The sequence below is a fragment of the Alligator mississippiensis genome, chromosome 2 (assembly GCF_030867095.1).
Source record: "Alligator mississippiensis isolate rAllMis1 chromosome 2, rAllMis1, whole genome shotgun sequence".
Lineage (NCBI taxonomy): Eukaryota > Metazoa > Chordata > Crocodylia > Alligatoridae > Alligator > Alligator mississippiensis.
In genome coordinates, this window is record NC_081825.1 from 72,390,789 (window position 1) to 72,406,208 (window position 15,420).

The 15,420-nt window shown below is 38.7% G+C and overlaps 1 protein-coding gene across 14 annotated transcripts in view; it reads right to left on the reverse strand.

The window, feature by feature from the left end:
- TENM3 (teneurin transmembrane protein 3) overlaps nt 1-15,420 on the reverse strand; it is a 604,744-nt gene that overhangs the window by 95,817 nt on the left and 493,507 nt on the right. For all 14 annotated transcript variants that reach the window (XM_019481354.2, XM_014594830.3, XM_014594833.3 and 11 more), the window contains 5 exons: nt 14,350-14,560; nt 13,738-13,839; nt 13,365-13,559; nt 11,300-11,500; nt 8,408-8,593 (listed from right to left, as the gene is read on the reverse strand). In XM_019481354.2, coding sequence (XP_019336899.2) covers nt 8,408-8,593; nt 11,300-11,500; nt 13,365-13,559; nt 13,738-13,839; nt 14,350-14,560 — 895 coding nt within the window. The remainder of the gene's footprint in view (nt 1-8,407; nt 8,594-11,299; nt 11,501-13,364; nt 13,560-13,737; nt 13,840-14,349; nt 14,561-15,420) is intronic.

Sequence of the window (15,420 nt, forward strand, 5' to 3'; positions counted from 1 at the left end):
TAGTATCAGACTTAACTAATTTGAGTCAAAGCAGTTTATGAAACTTCTGTCCCAGACCCATTTTCCTGGTTTGAGTTACATCACAGTTCCCCAGCATCCCAGCATGCTTTCCAGCCCTGAGCTAGGCTGTCTGCTCCAAAGAGCAGGGCTGGTCCCACCCCTCTGTTCCCTAGCTAGAGCAGTAAGGGCAGGGAGCAGATACAGGCCAACCTGGACAGGTTAGATCAATGCGTGGAACGAAACAGGATGCAATTCAACAAAGATAAACGTAAGGTACTCCACTTAGGAAGGAGGAATCTCCAGCACACCTACAGGTTGGGGGATGACCAATAGTTGGGGGATGACTCATAGTTGACTCCAAGATGTACATGAGCTGGCAGTGTAACAAGGCCATCAACAAAGCGAATCACACCTTGTCATGTATTAGCAGATGCATGACCAACAGATCAGGGGCGGTGATGCTCCCCCTCTATGCAGCATTGGTCAGGCCGCGGTTGGAGTACTGTGTCCAGTTTTGGGCGCCGCACTCCAAGAGGGACACGGAGAATCTGGAGAGGGTTCAGAGGAGGGTCACTTGCTTGATTAGTGGTCTCCGTGAAAGACTCTACGAGGAGAGGTCAAGGGATCTGGAGCTCTTCAGCCTTTACAAAGGATGGCTGAGGGGTGACCTTGTAGCCGCCTACAAGTGTATCAGAGGAGGACAGCAGGGAATTGGGGATGCCCCGTTTACCAGAGCGCCCCAGGGAATAACTAGGAGTAATGGGTGCGAACTAGTGGAGAGTAGATTTAGGTTAGACATTAGGAGGAAATTTTTATCAGTAAGGGTAGCCAGAGTCTGGAATGGGCTTCCAAGAGAGGTGGTACTATCACCTAACTTGGAGGTCTACAAGAGGAGGCTTGACAATCACCTGGCTGGGTTCACCTGACCTTGGTCCTCTTTCTTGCCAGGGCCAGGGGGTCGGACACGATGATCCATTGGGTCCCTTCTGACTCTATAATCTATGATGCAACGCAGTCTGCAGGGGAGGGGGACATTCCCTCTCCAAGCTGGCCCCCCCCCCGACTGGGGTCTGGGGCCAAAGAGGAGGGAGGGTTTAACACCTCTTCCCCCACTCAAACTTACTGCTGTGGACTACAAATCCCAGAGGCAGCTGGAGGCAGGAAGAGGAAGTGATGAATAACCCTGCAGAGTCCTGTGCTACGATTCTGGACTGCAAATCCCAGAGACCTCAAGGGGCAGCAGGAAGAGGAAGTGAACACAGAGCCAGAGAGCCGTGCTCTAGCGCCCCCTGTCTGGCCTGAGCCACTGCAGGCACGTGACTGCATTTCCTAAATCAAAGGTAAATGTCTGTACACTTCTGTTTCAATTTAAGCTGTGCAGTTTAGACTAACCTTCAAAGACTGAACTGATTCAGCTTTCAGCTTTTTGACTGTCTGGACATAGCCTTGGGGTACATTAGACACTTTTTCTGGGGAGTGCTGCTGTGAAAATATGTCTTGCTTTGCACATAGTGTGCTGAAAAAATGCTAGGTAGGCACTTCTTGCTGCTTGCCCATGGTGCACCTAGCACCACACTAATGGTAGTTATATGACATTTTCAGCACTCAATGTGTATAGACAGGAACAATTGAGCAGGGAATGTTTTCACTTGTAGCATGGTCAAAGGTGGTATAGATCAGGGGTGTCAAACTCACCTTATGCTCTGGGCTGGATGCAGACAATGAGGCTCCTTGTGAGCTGGATCCAGCCCAGGGCACAAGGAAGTGGCGGTGATGGCAATGGAGGCATGCAGCAGCAGCTCCAGCCCCTAACACAAACCCTGTGCAGGAGACAGTGTTGCAAGCACTTATGTGCCTTGTGCTGTGGTGCCAGCTCCAGCACAAGAGATGCAACAGAGGCTGGAGCTGCTTCCATGGTTGTCACATCCACCACTGCATGCTCTGCTGCCATCACTGCCACTGTTGCTCTGTGTCCCCAACTTCCAGTGTTCCACTGTAGTTCAGTGGGCTGGATAGAGTAACTCTATGGGCTGGATCCAGCCCATGGGCTGTGTGGTTAACACCCCTGATGTAGTTGACTACTCTCAATACTTTCAAATCAATGCAACTTCAAAGCCTGCCCAATAAAATAACGCTTATTTTAAGGGTCTCACACTCTCAAAGATCCCCCAGCCTGTGTGTAGGGTACTCAATGGAAGTTCATTTATGAAAAGATAATATGCTTGTTGAACACTTTGCTATTCCTTTTCAACAGGTCTGTGAAATGAGGTTGTTAATTTCTGCTATCACTGTTCATTTCCTCATTAATGATTCTGGAAAAATCAGTAACTACCTGGTTTATCTAATCCATATGGACTGCTTGTTGAAATCTTTTTCTCAAGAAAACCCTTTTAAAATTGTAATTTGATGATTTCATGCCAAAGAAAATAGTGAAAAAGTACTTTATTTGTTTCTTTCTTTTCTTCTTCTCAATCAAATTTTAGGAGAAATAATCTTGCAAAAACTCTTGGAAGATAAAACAATTGAAGTCCGATTCCTATGGGAACTACAAGGTATTACAAGCTACCTATTTTTACTGCCTATCATTCTTTGAGGCTAATTTCAATTATATCTACCAGGTAACCTTGTGCAGTTATTCAGAAAGTAGCATGAATACCACTATTCTAACTCTAGTCCTCCTGAGGGATTAATTAATGAATGCTTAATGACATTAATCCACATTTAGATCACTTATGTTTAACCACATGCCTTCTATGCATACATATATAAATATTAATTTTGGACAGAATGATAATCGTTCAACACCATAACAATTAAACAGCTGTAACCTGTCCCATGTGTTAAGTGATGGAGCTGCAGGCAAGCTCCATAAACAGATGGTCTTACCCACCCATGCTTAATGTTAAAGTCTTTTTAAAAAAGAGGTGTTGACAAATCAGAACAAGAAGGCATAGTTTTAATGCAAATTGGCCAATTTGCAATTTAGATTACTCTAAAAACTAATTTGGTGTATAGAAAAAATTAAGCTGTGTTGTAAAACTGAGACATTATATAACACTTGGATATAGCAGATTCCCCACCAACATAATTATTTACTAATTTCATTCAGTTAACAGAGTTCAATGGAAAAGCAGCTGGCAAAGTATTCATATTTATGGGCTTCCTGTGACTGTTACTTAATTTAGCCAAGGTACATGCCAGTTAAATCACAGAAATAATAGTCCCATCTCAAATAATCTCTCCTTCAATCTCACAAAACAGCTATTCAGAAAGGAGAGGGACCCTGGGCTGTTTGTGGAAAAAAACTGAAAAAAGAAAGAAAATAAACAAACAACCCCTGCTTTAGCTAATATGCAAGCTGAAAATTTAATTAAGGAGTAACCCTGGTCTCTGGTTGGGCATATGCAATCTTTCATTCACATACAGACAGAAGGTGAGGGTAGAAATTCAACCCTAAGTATTACAAATACTACTGAAGGAAGGGGGGATTCCTATAGTTACTTCTTTTTTAAAAAAGCACTCAAAAAGCTAAATATGAAATTAGTTGTTGGAATGCAACAATCATTTGTTTAGGATGAAAGTCTGCTGTTAGATGTAAAAAAATCTTCACAAAATTACAAGAACCATATGCTGACCTCAGGCTTATGAATGCCACTCCCAGACCAAATAAAGAATCAGGTAGGTGATTTCCCATGGCTCCATTGTAAACTATTGCTTCAAATTGCTCCCACATGGACTTACACAGAGGTAAAATCTTACCCATCTAAAGGGGAAAAATATTGAACCATTCAGAAATCCTTAAATTTGCAGAGTACTTTAGTGCTTTGGGACATATGCTGCCTTTTCTGGTTCTATCCTGCAATGGCTAGAGACTCTTTAATCCACTTTCATCAACTTTAAGACGTAGCAGTGAGCACTTTTTAAGCATGCAATTCCTGCTGAACAGCTTTCACATCCATTTCAGAAATTGTAGGGGCAGGGGAAAAGCAGGATACAGAACACAACATGAGCAGATGTGGCATTCAAGTCAGTGACACCTCTGCACAAATGAAGTGCTTTCCTGACTTTCACAATATGTTAGCTGAAAGTACTTCTTCCCTTCTTCCCAAAAAAGGGTCAGTATTCAGACCCTATTCCTAAGCATATTGGTTCTTACACACCAGAGTGCCCCTAACTCATAGGAGATTATTTTAGAAAAATAGACTTCAATTATGTATCTGGAATAAAATTTATAGTACTATACAAATACCGGCCCAGTTGAGGATACAATCCCTGACTGATCCCAGCAACCTAGCTTTATTAAAATTCTAGATAACTTTGCTAATACTTTGCATAGTATAAATATTAGAAAACTCAAATACATTTTCTACCTAGTACAATAGACATCATAATTTGTGGATAACAATGAATGTGGAAACTGGCTCTGGAGGAAAGAAATGAATGTGGTATGAAGTTTTCAGGTGATTTTTATTTATTTACATTGAAATCATACCACTCTTGCTATGCTACTTACCAGAACCAACACTATCTAATACATTAGGCCATCTTCTGTCCATACTGGTAATGTTTTTGATATTTTTTCATACTGTATAACAACTAATTCCCCTGATGTGTGTGTTTCATTTTCAATTTTCCAATCTTTAGCATCCTAAACCTCAGAGCAACCGTGGTATTTAATCGAGGTATGCTGAACAGTGCATGCCTAAGTTTTGTTTGAACAAACAAAGCATGTCTTTGTGATCATTAATGATCTTGCTTCCCAATGTACTAAAAAATAAGAAAAAAACAAATAGCTGGTCTTTTGTGTCTTAAAGGAATTTGGATTTCCCCTAGGCCAAATTTCCATTTGAAATGCCTGAATGTACATGAAAATCAATGTAGATCAATAAACAACTTGGTGTTTAAGGCATTATTAGAAGAGAATACCACAAAGGACTACCTTCTCTGAATCAGAGAGATGGGTTTTTTTAACTCTTTAATATGGGCCAACTTATGGAATACAAACAAGTAGCTAACTGAGAAGGAGATGGAACAGAAATTAAACATTTCAAAATAAATGTGGTTGTAGCCAGGAAATACCCGAGAGGCTAGGATTTTTGCAGATGGACCAACTGTAAGGCTGGGATAGACTATCCCCATGCAGTTGGTCCAATAAAAGATATCCCCTAAAAAATCCTTGATTCTCAAAACAAATGGTATTTGTTGGTATAAGCTGAGAATACTTTACTAGTAATTTTACTGCTTCAAAATGAAAGTGGAAACCATAAAACTGTAACTCTTTTGATAATTAAACAAGTTACAGACTTAGAAAACTCAAATAATATTCTACCTAAATCCTTAGCTAAGGATCCTTTATGTCTCAGTGATTAATGTACACATATTTACCCTGTCTAGTCAGTCTAGCATGGACATCCAGATGCAAAATAATGAATGGATATACCTGCCCAGATAATGGGTATTTGTTCATGTGCATTTTATGTAGTGTTGGCTTAGTCATGTGTCTGCATATCACCATAGCATCTAAATACTGAATGGCATTTGAAAATACCAGTATAAACTAAGTGAATTTCCTATTTTTAAGTATATATGGGAACAGTGCAAATCTTTTACATGTGCAGTGTAAATTACCTAAATACTCTGCTGCCATGCTGCAAATAGTCATGGTAGTAAACAGTATAGAAATGTTTGGGTTTATAGGCACAGTGTAGATTTGGACAAACTATTTACACATAAAGAAACATGCTAATCTCCCTTATGCTGAGAAATATACTGGTCAAAAGAAGCCACTATGCCATTATATATTCTAAGACAGGTGGGACAAAGCAAACTGGCTTTTTGCATGCCAAAAGGAATAATCAATTCCCAGCCCACTAAGAGAGCCCACTCTTGGAAAAGAATAAAAAGGACCTGATTTCTCAGGAATGCTAGGGGCTTAAAAGAGAACACCACCAAGAAAGAATAAATCCATCAATGCAGAACACAAGACTGCACTTCATTATTAGTCAGGGTGAGTGTGAGAGAAACAAATCAAATTACCAAAGGTCAGATTTTCCTTACAGCAGCAACCACACAACTACTGAAAAAAAATAAATAGGTGGGAAGACCGATCTGCTTGCCCAATGTTGAGGAAAAATCTGTTGTGCCCAACATGATGGAAAAATTGTTCAAGAACAGTTCATCCGTGTATAACTGGAACCCCCGTACTGCCAGTGTCAGTGAGACCAACACTAGAGTTGTCTGCTGAGTGATTGCTGGTTGGCAAGTTAACGCTGCCTAGAGATAATCTTCACAGTTTCACTTTAAGATTAAGAAAGAAGGGGTTCTTCTCCTACCTCTCAAATTGCTCCTTCAACATGCCCTTCCAATTGCCTTCATCAGCCCCTCCACAACTTTCTTGGAAGTGAGGGAAGAGACAAGCAGGGACCCAAAGAGTTCTGTCCATGGCCCCACTTTCTCTTCTCTCTCTCCACCCTCACTCTGGCTGATCTCATTCATTAACAAATTCAACTACCATCTCTATGCTGAAGGCTCACAGATCTTCTTCTCAATTCCCAACCTGTTCTCTTCTACTCAAATTAAAATTTGGGTTGCCTCTCTGACATCTCCATAGGTATATACATATATCACTAAAGCTCAACATGCCTAAGAAACAGCTCCTAATCTCCTTAGTTCACAAAGCCTTCTCACCATTCTTTGTTTTGATCGTGGTGGACAGCCTGCCTGCTGCTCTAGCCCATAATCTAGGAATCTTCAACTCGGCCTCCTGACAAGACTACATTTAAATTTTACTGATGACTTCTGCATAACATCTCTAAGATACAGTTTATCCAGTCCATTCACAATTTTAGCAATTTTCAGGCTCTCATCATTTTGAATCTTGATTACTGCAACATCCTGGATAAATTAAATCTTTTCCAGCTTATATTCACCCAGAAGACTGCTAGAGATCACTCTTCTACCGCATCGCTTTGACCATGTCACTCCTCTCTCTGGATCTATTCCCTGGCTCTCTATTCTCTAGCACATCAAACTTCTTGTCCCTTTCAAGCCTCTTTCCAATCTCGCAACGCTATCTTATCTTCTCTCATTCTCACTCCTGAAAAGTCAGCTCCTGCCTCTGATTGGCCCACAATGCCAGCCTCTACTGCTTGTGTGTTAAAATGTTAAATTAGCACCTTAATGGTTCCTCCAAAGCCAACTTTCATCTTTGGAGGAAAATCCCATGAACATCTGCAATGCCACTTAATTATCTTCTCTGTAATCTTTGTAAAGCTTCTTTGCTGTAATATTTAGAATAAACTGGACTAAAATTATGTTGCTGGTCTGACTAGATCACTGGTTCTTATTGTCAGCCACTCTTGTCAACAATACATTGCTCTCCTGCCCTCATTTGTCTGTATCCATCTATTGTTTGTTTTATACTAAGAATACTAGCATCACCTCCCCATGTTGAATTTGTGTAGTGTTGAGCACAGTGGAGCTCTGGTCCAGGACAGGGCTCCAGGGCATGACAGCAATTCAAATAACTGATAAAAATACTAACAATAACTTGCTTTTCTGTGACACCTTTTCTTCTCCTTGGTACATGTATAATTCACTGTGCTGACTCATTGCTCATGATTGCTTGTCATATTCATCTTTTGGTAAGTATCTGGAGAGATGCATTAATGAAGTTCTAATGTGTGTCACTTGGAGGAAAAGGCCATACGTATCTGCTTTTCATATATTATACGGGATATACAGGGTATAAATAAAGGAAGAAAACCTTTAAACAGTGAAAGCATGTACATTTCTAAAGGCCAGAACATTTTTGGTTATGGTAACTGTAATTGGGATTGCTTCTTTAACATTTGCCACATCAGTGTGTGCTGAAACAAAGTTATTCAGGTAGTGGATAGCTGGTACAATCCTAAAATACAAGTTTAATTACATCAACAAAGAATTAATTTGGGGGCAATAAGATCTCTTTACCACTGTGGTGTTTGTTGTTATTTTGTACTCAGGCACAATATGTTTTCTCCTTGGGAAAAGAAAAAATAAAAGTAAGCTTGGGTTTCCAAACGATGTCTTGCTATCACATAAAAATAGAAAAGCATACATCAAAAGATTTATTTACAGTTTAAAATAAAAGTAACCTCCTCCTCTACAGAAGGCAGTTAAAGGAAAAAGATTGAAAGGGAAATTCTTGCACCTCCTATCATGGCAAACTAGCTATAAAGAATTGATGAGCCATTATATAACCATTTCCTTTCTTAAAATATCAATTCCTTTACACAGACTGACAGGTGCAAGTATTCCGTTTGAAGAAACAGGCTTCAAAGTGCTACATTTCTGATTCAGACAAGGCCAGCAGTTTTAGTTTTTGAATTTTGTTCTGAAGACAGACATTAAAGCACAGCCAGCCTACCAATAGTACAGTGCTCTCCGTTCCATCCCTGGCTGCATTCACACTTCCCATCTTTACAGGTTCCATGTTCAGCACAGCGAGGGTGGCAGGCTCTCTGATTGCAGGCTGCACCAGTCCAACCTTCTTCACAACGGCACGTTCCACCCATGCAAACACCATGTGCGCCGCAGTCCACAGTACAGATTTCTGAAAGAAGGGATGAAGAGGGGGGGTGGGGAGAGAGAGAGAGAGAGAGAGAGAGAGAGAGAGAGAGAGAGAGAGAGTGTGCAAGAGAGAAGGAGACAGCGTTAATTAGCAGAGGAACATTTTAATTCAACATAAGAAGAAGGAGAAAGGCAAAAATCTTTGAAAATTAAATCAAAGGAATTCACTGCTAAGAGCACTTTCAGGTAGGACCCATGAGACTAGGGCATAAGGAATTTCTCTCGCTGCTAATGCTTAATTAGTTATCCACTAGACGTAGTGATAGCTGAGTGTCAATGGCTCTTCTGTCAGCTTTGAGTAATTTCCAATTATATATTTTGTGATCACATATTTCTTAGAAGTAACCTTTTGTAGCTTAGATTATATGCACTTAAACCTATTAGATTTTACAGCATCATTTTAGTGACTAAATGTACCATGTACCTTATAGGTCATTCTACATTATCAGCAAAAATTTACAATTACCAAAAGTTCTTTTTAACAAAGGGGCTTTTTCCTTGCCCGCAGGTTTCCTTCAAATGTGAAATGTGTCACCTCTGACACATTTTTTCATTAAAATGAATCAGCCTCAGTGAGCCACATTAGTGCACTGCTGACATGTCTGTTAAATATAAAAGATGTTTCTCTTACTTTCCCTAAGTTTGTACCAGTGACAGCTTTGAGTAGTCAGGTTGAAATAACAAACCAACTGATGAAAATACATCAGGATATAACTATTTAAGTTGTCATTTACATACACTTAACAGGGTTTTGTAATGGGTGGGATAACTGAAAAGTACATTAAGCCCAAAAGGTATCTCTGGGTCAAACACCACACTTCAAATCGCAGAAGTTATATAAGATAAAAATAAAGGTTGGCATAGCTTGCGCCTTTATTTTTGCCTCATTCCCTCACAATCAGTCTTTAGGAAAAAGTCATTTCTGTGAAGCTGATTACAGAAAAAGGAAACATACAATAATAGCCTGAGGGAAGTTTTTAGTTCCTTCAAATACAGTTGGTCACAAGCATACGCTGGTTCATAAGGATATTATATTTACTTTTGGTTTCTTTATAAAAGAGAGCAAGCCAGGCTAACAGTAAAGAACTGTAATTATTTTCGACTGAAATAAAAAAGAGCGTTTAATTAAAAAAGGGCTGAAACGATTTACATAAAGGCTTGGTTTCCATTTTTTTTTTTTATTCAGTGGTGTTTTTTTCCTCCCAGTAGACCATAATTCTCTGTCACAAAGTGCTAGAGAACATTAAACATGGCATCAAGGAGTTGTGACACTTTTTATAAGCAACAGTCCAAAATGTTTATGGAGTATGAGAGCTGGCTATTTTGTTTTGTGGGGTGTTCTTTTTTTTTAAAAACATACCCCATTTTGTATCTAGTTTGAATTAAATTTTTGATTAAGAGATCTGAGATGGTTTGATTAACTTCAGAGCTACAGAACATCAACCCATCTCTGTGAGAGAGAGGTTTATTTCAGAGATACCCTCCTTTCTCTTCAATCTAATCAATTTTTCATTAGGGTAAAGGTGTTTATCAGCTTTTAGCACACTAGCTTTGAGCAAGGTGCGTCAATCTTTGTAATGAACTTATTAATTAGAGTTAATTTAACTGAAGTAGAATTGAAGGGCTAATTAATGGACAAACTGCTGATGAAGATAGAGAAAAGCTGTTGATCTCAAACCTATAAACCCCTCTGATAGAATTAACTCATTCCTTCTCTTAGCAGCTAACAAAACGTTTATTTATGGGTGAGATTTGCTTTTTTTTTTTTTAACTTGAAATATGTGAAGATTATTTTCTACAATTTCAACAAGGATCCTTTGTGTCTCCCTGCACAAACATTTCAGAAATTTGACAACAATGAAATGTCCGAAAATATATAACAGAAAGTCAAAATTATATTTATACATTTGAACTATCAACTGCCTTTTGAAAAATAAACAAAAAAGTTACTTTGCAGTGATGGACCAGAAATAACGTGCGGGATAGAAATATGAATACTTTCAGAAGATGTATAGAATCCGATTTTTATTTGGAACTATAGCACCCCCACTTTGGTTCCCCCACCACCCCAGAGTTATTCTTATTAACACATCGGTACCTTAATGGAAGAGCTCAGAAAACTTTCACTATACAGTACTTTCAAAAATAAAATTAATGAAACAAAAGAGACATCAAGTTTTCTTTTCACTTGTTGCCTTCCACTGAAAACCCATTCTTATACTTCAGTACCTGGGCTACCAAATACATGCCAGGAACACTGAGAATGAGCATAGATATCAGACGCAAAGTAAACTTATTTCAAAAACATGGTTCATCATGGAAGAATGTTTTTGCACCATTTATGCATGTACCTACATTTTTTGCAAAATAAGCCATGCTCACATGTCATTAGGAACATCAACTCCTTTAATAAAGAAAACTTTTTTTTTGTGCAGAACTTGGAAGTTAGACATGACCTAGATTTTAGCTATGTTGCTACAAAATAAATTAATTATTATTACTATTTAAATTTAGCAGAGAGTTGGTCCTTAGATTGCAATTAATATTTAGATTCTCATCTCAGTTACGGTAACTTCATTAAGCTATTCTGAATTTATGCTAGCATTTCTAAGATCAGATTCTGGCCTCAATGCAATGGAGTTGTGCTATATAACATATTTTATGCAAGGGGAAGGTTTTTAATACATACCATTTGAGCAATCTGGACCTGTCCAGTTAGGGTCACAAGTACAGGTACCACTTTCTTGAAGATATGTTCCATGACCAGAACACTGGTCTGGACACATAGTCTTCAGTATTTCACAGTTGTTACCACCCCATCCTGGATTGCAGTGGCATTCTCCATGGATGCACACACCATGACTGGAACAGGAAGGGTCTAAGCAATCAGCTGAAGACAAAAGAAAGAGATGATCTTAAATATTATTATTAACAAATTCCCATTATGATCAACAAAACTAACATCACAACAAGAATCTTACAGCAAAACAGGCAAACACCACTCTGAGTGTCCGTATGAAGCAAGTAGTATTACACTCATTTTACAAAATGGTAAATCGAAGCACAATGGGTGCCTTTATGCAAGCGTGGAGGCTATTCTGACATGCTGTAATTACAGCGTGTCTGAGCAGACTCGATTAATTGAGTCTGCTAGAGTGTGGCAGTTACCATGCCCCAGCAGCTTCCCATGTCTCTTATATCAGTATCCCCATGCTTCAAAATGGCAGCAGGGGTACTTGAACTGAAGTTTTTTTGACAAGCTTCAAATTCAAGCGCCCCCGCTGCCATTTTGAAGTGCAGGGACACTGATACATGCGACATTGAGGCCAGAGCCACCCTAATTAAAGAGCTGCCTCCCCCACCCCCAGAGCATGTGTAAAAGTGCCCGATGAAACTAGGTCATTTTGCCTAAGGATGCAGAATAATCAGTGAAAAAATCAGAGTGCAGAATTCGCAAATCCTGACCCTCAGCCCACCTGCTCTACCTACAGATAAAAACTATCTGAGAAAATAAGTAAGAATCCCCTTTATAAGCAAAAAAAAGTGTGCAGATTTTAATCAATTTTGGTAGCTTTTGGGTATTTTTTTGTGTAAGTCAGTCATTTTAAGGAGCTATTGTCTGATACTGTGAAATCTGTGCCTATATGCACATAACCAATTTAGTGACATCCTTGAGATAGGTTGCAATTTAGTTAACTGATAATCTTGAAGGATTTCTAATTTTTCTGAATTACACCAAGATTCATTGAGGTTTCAGGCTACTGCTTCCTGTTCTGCCGAATCACAGAGTAACGAGTATTGGATTCTCTATAACAGTCAGTATCAACTGACCTACTCCACTACAACTGAGTTCTGTCAGCTGTATAGGACCCTCAACCTGTTTGGGAAATAAATGAGTTGCATAGTCTCTATCCTTCTTAATTCACTTTAATGTGCTTTAGATGACGAGATTTAATTTAGCAATTTGACTCAATAAAACTTTACACTTGTAGGGTCAATGGTCTGAAAATTTAATTCCAGAGACTTAATTGCATTACTTTGTATGTGCAGATCAATAAAATCAATTTGATTGAGGAAGGAAAATGGTGCTTTTTCCTCCTTAAAAAACCCCCCAAAAACCCAATGAACTGCACTTTACATTGCACTGGAATGAATATCATCATTACATACATCCCTAGAATACAAAAATGATGCATCATTTTTTCACTGTGAAGCATTTGAATCAGTATTTTTAACTGTAAGTCTTTCCAGAAATGCTGTTGGTGGTAAGATCACTAACAAATGCAATACAGTAATGATTTTTTCTAAGTCTTTCTATGTTCTTACATATCTTTTCTTGTACTCTTAGCTGATCTCACACAGATAAAGCAACAACAACAACAACAAATAATATGGTCTAAAAAGATATATTATAGATTCAACTATGCATTTACACTTTCAATATTTAATAGGAAAAAAAGTACACAGCTTCTGAAAAGCTCAATACCATTCCTTTTGAATCTAATACATACTACAGTATACTGAAATGAATAGACAAAATGTGCTGAAAACAAAACAGAGCAAACAGAAGATATGTTAATATTTTTAGCACACTACTAAATGTGTTCCCACATATGAATTTACTGGGTTCACTTTCAGCTGGTATAAATGCATACAGCTTTAGAAAATCTGGGCTATGCTCATTTACACCATTGGAAAAACTGATACTAAGGAAATATTACTGTAGATGCCTAGGTAAATAGTTACATAGTTACCTTCTTCACAGTTTTCTCCTTTGTATCCAGAGTTGCAAGCACAAGAGCCCATGATACAAATCCCACGACCCCCACACTGAGGGTCAATACACTGGGTGGCAGGCACATCACACTCTGTCCCCTTCCAACCGCTGTAACAGAGACAGCGTCCTTTGGAGTACTGCCCATTGCCACTGCACAATACTGGACAGGCTGCTGTGAAATAAAACATGACAGAAGAATTAACAAAACTCTTTTCAATCAAGCTTTGTACAGAAGAGGAACATCTACACAACATGTTGCATGCCACTTTCTTTTCCTTGGTAGAATAGTTAACTACTCGTCTTTCTACAGCTTATTTATATTGACTTAAGAAAGAATTCAGTTCATATACCTCTTGAACAATCAGGGCCTAGAAATCCAGGAAAACAATGGCATGATCCAGAAACACATTCTCCGTTTCCATGACAGTTTCTAGGGCATTCCACCACAGATTCTGAAAGAAAGAGAAAGTAGGAAAATTCAGACTCCTACCACTGTAGTTTATAAGAGCAGAAGATGCCTAACATCTAAAATCACTAGTGCCTGACAGCAAATGAGGAGCGTATATATTTAATTTATTTAGTGATTTTAAGAGAGTATATACCAACTAATTGCTTGCAACTAATGCTTGTGATATCTTAGGACTTTATAATGAGACAGCTCAATATTTTACTGTAAATGATAGCTACTTTATGCTCAGAATACAGGTTACTGCTATTTAATGAATGTTTCAAAAAAGTGTCTTCCTTTGCAAACTTTACATCATAAGAAGGCTTTTATACTCCAATTACTAACCAATTAAAATATATTTTCTGTATCTTTTGCTGAGCAGTGAAACAACCACAATAAACTCATAATCTGCGAAAAGAATCCAGAACATTTAACTAAGGAAAACTCATCTCTCTCTCTTTTACAGACTGCTTAGATTGCAGCTTTTGGTAAGAGCTTTGAAGATTGTGCTTACCGATAACAATGGTATTAAAAGACACCTGCTCCGCATTTTTTCCATCATTATAAAAAGCCAGATGCCAGATTCCAGAATCCAAATACTGGATAAAACCTGCCTCATGGAGACTGACAGACCTTGTCTGCCGACCTGCTCTCTCTGATTCAAGCAGGTTGCGCTGTTCTCTTGCAATCAACCTGCTACCATCCAGGAGTTCTACAAAGTCATACTGCAAAGGAGAAATGTGCAAACAGTTTATTATCCACATACTGCTACATTTCAGCAATTATTTTCATAACATTGTCAATAGTTAATTAAATGGTCATAAAAAGCTCCATGCTGACAGCCCCTGAAAATGCAATTCCATATTTATTCACAGAACAAATGCGGCACAGGGGGCAGCAAAACACACTTTCCCACAATATCCAGTTAATATGCTTATGCTGTGACCTACAGTGTTCCCCTCTCCAACATAGAAGAGGTAGCTCAGGTAATCCTTGCCCATTCCTTGGCCATTCTTCTGAGCTTTCTAAGGTGGCCAATTAGCACTAATTGCCCTGGTGCTGCTTTCTATGATGTTGACACAGACCCACCAATCCACTTCACATGGTATACTGAACAGGAAGGAGTTAGACTAGCTTAATTTGTGGTCATAGTTTGCAGATGTGAGCTGCAGGTGAAAGGCTCATTTCAGATTTACAGTACTATATAAATTAACTAATAAAAATAAATAATATCCCATACTAACAGTCTCGTTATTTTACTTCACAGTTAGGGCGAAGTTCTCAGCTGGTAAAATTCCACTGATTACAATGGAGTTACTACTGCAGAAAAAGGGCCTTACATTTCTGTTGCACAAAGGCAAATTAAAACATCAAATTTAAACGTAGCAAGGTATAGAAACCGAAGGCAGTAGCAGAAAATATTGTTTCCCAGATTTACAGAGACCTGAAAATCTTACTCAATGTTGTAAATAGCAACAACTGTGTTTGGAGGCTGGGAAGTGTAATATCTAAATTGCAACAAGCATTCTAGAGACAAAAACAATCCATAGACTTATCTCCATACAGGTGGGCCTTATGCTGAACT